The 2,931-nt window shown below is 32.5% G+C and overlaps 1 protein-coding gene across 3 annotated transcripts in view; it reads right to left on the bottom strand.

Moving 5' to 3' along the window:
* Nucleotides 1-2,931, bottom strand: part of DNAJC2 (DnaJ heat shock protein family (Hsp40) member C2) — a 39,439-nt gene that overhangs the window by 10,202 nt on the left and 26,306 nt on the right. For all 3 annotated transcript variants that reach the window (XM_003782610.2, XM_012812064.1, XM_023518748.1), the window contains 4 exons: nt 2,726-2,791; nt 1,855-1,946; nt 1,657-1,778; nt 1,102-1,251 (listed from right to left, as the gene is read on the bottom strand). In XM_003782610.2, the coding sequence (XP_003782658.1) occupies nt 1,102-1,251; nt 1,657-1,778; nt 1,855-1,946; nt 2,726-2,791 (430 nt within the window). The remainder of the gene's footprint in view (nt 1-1,101; nt 1,252-1,656; nt 1,779-1,854; nt 1,947-2,725; nt 2,792-2,931) is intronic.

Raw genomic sequence — 2,931 nt, 5'->3', positions numbered from 1 at the left:
AAAAAAAAAAAAAAAAAGTTTTTATTGAGTTCTCATTGTATCAGAATGCTGAATGTGCCAAGTACTGCATGTGAATTATCTCATCTAATCTTACAACTCTAAGACCAGATAGTATTTAAGCCATAGTGGAGGTGAGAAAAGTAAGGCATTGTTGAGGTAACCTCCTGAGGGTCTGCAGTTATTAAGAGATAGTTGGGGAAGGACTCTCCAACCCTAAGCCCATGTTCTTTACCACTTTGATAGAGTGCTTCCTTCTGAAAATAATATTCTAAGGTAAAATCTGAAAAAATTTCATTTTTTCTGTTTAGATTTTTCTCTTCCTTACCAAAATGCCTAAAGGGACAATATAAGAGCTTATATTTTTGTGAAGATTCTTTCAAAGCCCGCTGATGGGGTAGGTTAATTTATACTGCATTACCTGAAGATTTAGGATGGCCTATATGTATTAGACTGTATATGCTAATGTTTAGAGCCTGCAGGACAGTCACATGTGAATTTTTCTATAAATATTAAACATTTACACACTTGGTAAATTTAATTACAGTGATATATAAAATGTCCTCTGTGTGGCAACTGCTCCCTATACCTTGGAATTTCACTAATTTATTCATTCAATGCTGTTTAATAAGGATGTAGTACTGCTCTCTGACTTTCTCAGTTTAAAATTTAAAAAGATCTTCTAAAATTATACTTCTAAACTTTCGGGGTTTTTTAGTTACTAGTTTTTAGCAAAAACTGTATTTACATGAAAACTACCAGTACTCACCCAAATAATACTCTTTTGTTTAGGTAAAAATGTTAGTTTTTAGAACCTTGAAAATAACATTAACTCCTAAAAGAATGTTTCCTTTTTTTTTTTGGAGACAGAGTTGCACTATGTCACCCCCACTAGACTGCCATGGTGTCACAGCTCATAGCAACCTCCAACTCTTAGGGAGACCCCAGTCTCCCTAAGTGGCTGGACTACAGGCAAGATGGTTATATTTTTGAAAAATTATCAAGGTTATATACACATATAGTGATCCTCCTGCCCCTGCCTCCTGAGTAAACGGGACTATAGGTACATGCCACCACACCTAGAATTTGTTCAGTCTGACATACCTTGCATGAGTTTCGAAGTTTTTGCCTTTCCTTTTTAATGGCCTTTTTCTGGATATCTTTTTCCTTCTTTGCCAATAATGCTTGCTGTCTAACTTCTTCTTCTTCTTTCTCCTTAGCTAACCGAGCAGCTTCTAATTCAGCTTGTCTTTGCTTTAAAAATGAGCAGTAAAATCATTTTAGTAAGAAAATTAACATTTCTAAATGCTTTATAATCTTATTCAAAAAATTTAATGTTTTAATAAATTATATTAGATGAAGTGTCAACTTATTGAAAACTGAAGGTTGAATTGGGGAAGGCAGATGACAAAGATCTAGAAACATTTATCAGAAAATATAAAACACATATTAAAAATAAGCATAGTATTAAAGGAATTTATATGACGTTATGTTTTTGCTCGATAAAAACTTGCAGGTACAATCAGTTGTACCAACTTACCATGATTCATTCATAGTAGCACCAAATTCTCTGCTTCTAGATGATAGTTTTTTAAATAGGCTTAAATATTAAAGATCTTATGAACATTTAAAGTCTACCTTCACCAAATGTAATCTTACTTTTTCTTTAGCTTCTTGCTCCTTGCGTTTGGCTTCTGCTTTTGCTTTTTTTTCTGCTTCTTTCTTGGCTTTTTCTTCTTCCTTGAATTTTTTTATCCTTGGATCACAGCTATATGCATTGTCTACCAAAACAAAAAGTTAACATTTGAATTTCTAACATTTAAAAAATAAAAAAAAGAAAAAATCGGTTAGACTTACCAACTAATGTCCTTATTCTGTTCATTTCTTCTTTTTTTCTTTGTGCCCTTGTTGCTCTGTTCTGCTTTTCAATCCATCTCCTCTCATCACGACTATCAAATAGAAAATTTTAGAAACAAAATACTGCTTATAGATGCTACTGATAGGAAAATGTAATATTTTATAGATTTATATATAAACAATGTTTTAGAAAGTTAAAATACTATGTTATTACTAACACTAACGTGTAATTCTGCTTACTTTTAGTTAGTGTTTTGGACATTCACATCAAAAGACTCTTCCCTACACACATATGAAAAACTAAAATAAAACTCAAGTAACCAGAAGAAAAAAGAATTTGCTAAATTGAGTTATTTGACCATTAATTCTTTGGCAATTTATTAAGCATATCCTAACAAATTAGTTTGCCCCTATCTAGTTTAAATTGTAAGAGCAATTTCAAAATCTTAAAGAAACTATTTATTTAAAAAGGATGTACAAAGAGAACATATGAAAGAAAATGTGGTATATTTTTACATCATCACAAATACCAAAAAACCAAATAAGTATCTTCCTGTATTGTATGTATGTATGTATGTATTGAGACAGAGTCTCACTTTGTTGCCTCTGGTAGAGTGCCGTAGCATCATAGCTCACAGCAACCTCAAATTCCTAGGCTCAAATGATTCTCTTGCTTTAGCCTTTCGAGTAGCTGGGACTATTACAGGCACCTGCCACAACACCTGGCTATTTTTTAGAGACGAGATCTTGCTTTGGCTCAGTCTGGTCTTGAACTCATGAGCTCAGGTGATCTGCCCACAGAGTGTTGGGATTATAGGCGTGAGACATGGTGCCCAACCTTTCTTCCTTTATTAATGATGTGCATACATACCATTCTGCTTTTTCTTTTTCTTCTTCATCTAAATAAGAAAATTCTCTCCAAGAATCAAAATTATACCTAACATAAACAGAAATGAAATAAAGGCAAGGCAGAATAAGAAAACTCTCTTTAAAATTGTTAGATACATATAATTTTAAAAAATGACAATCTGATAAGTTTGTTTTAACAGATCTCTTCCATTCATTCTGGTATCGAAC

The sequence above is a fragment of the Otolemur garnettii genome, unplaced genomic scaffold (assembly GCF_000181295.1).
Source record: "Otolemur garnettii isolate 467f Iridium unplaced genomic scaffold, OtoGar3 scaffold00005, whole genome shotgun sequence".
Classification (NCBI taxonomy): Eukaryota; Metazoa; Chordata; class Mammalia; order Primates; family Galagidae; genus Otolemur; species Otolemur garnettii.
This window is presented reverse-complemented; position numbering and strand designations above follow the sequence as displayed.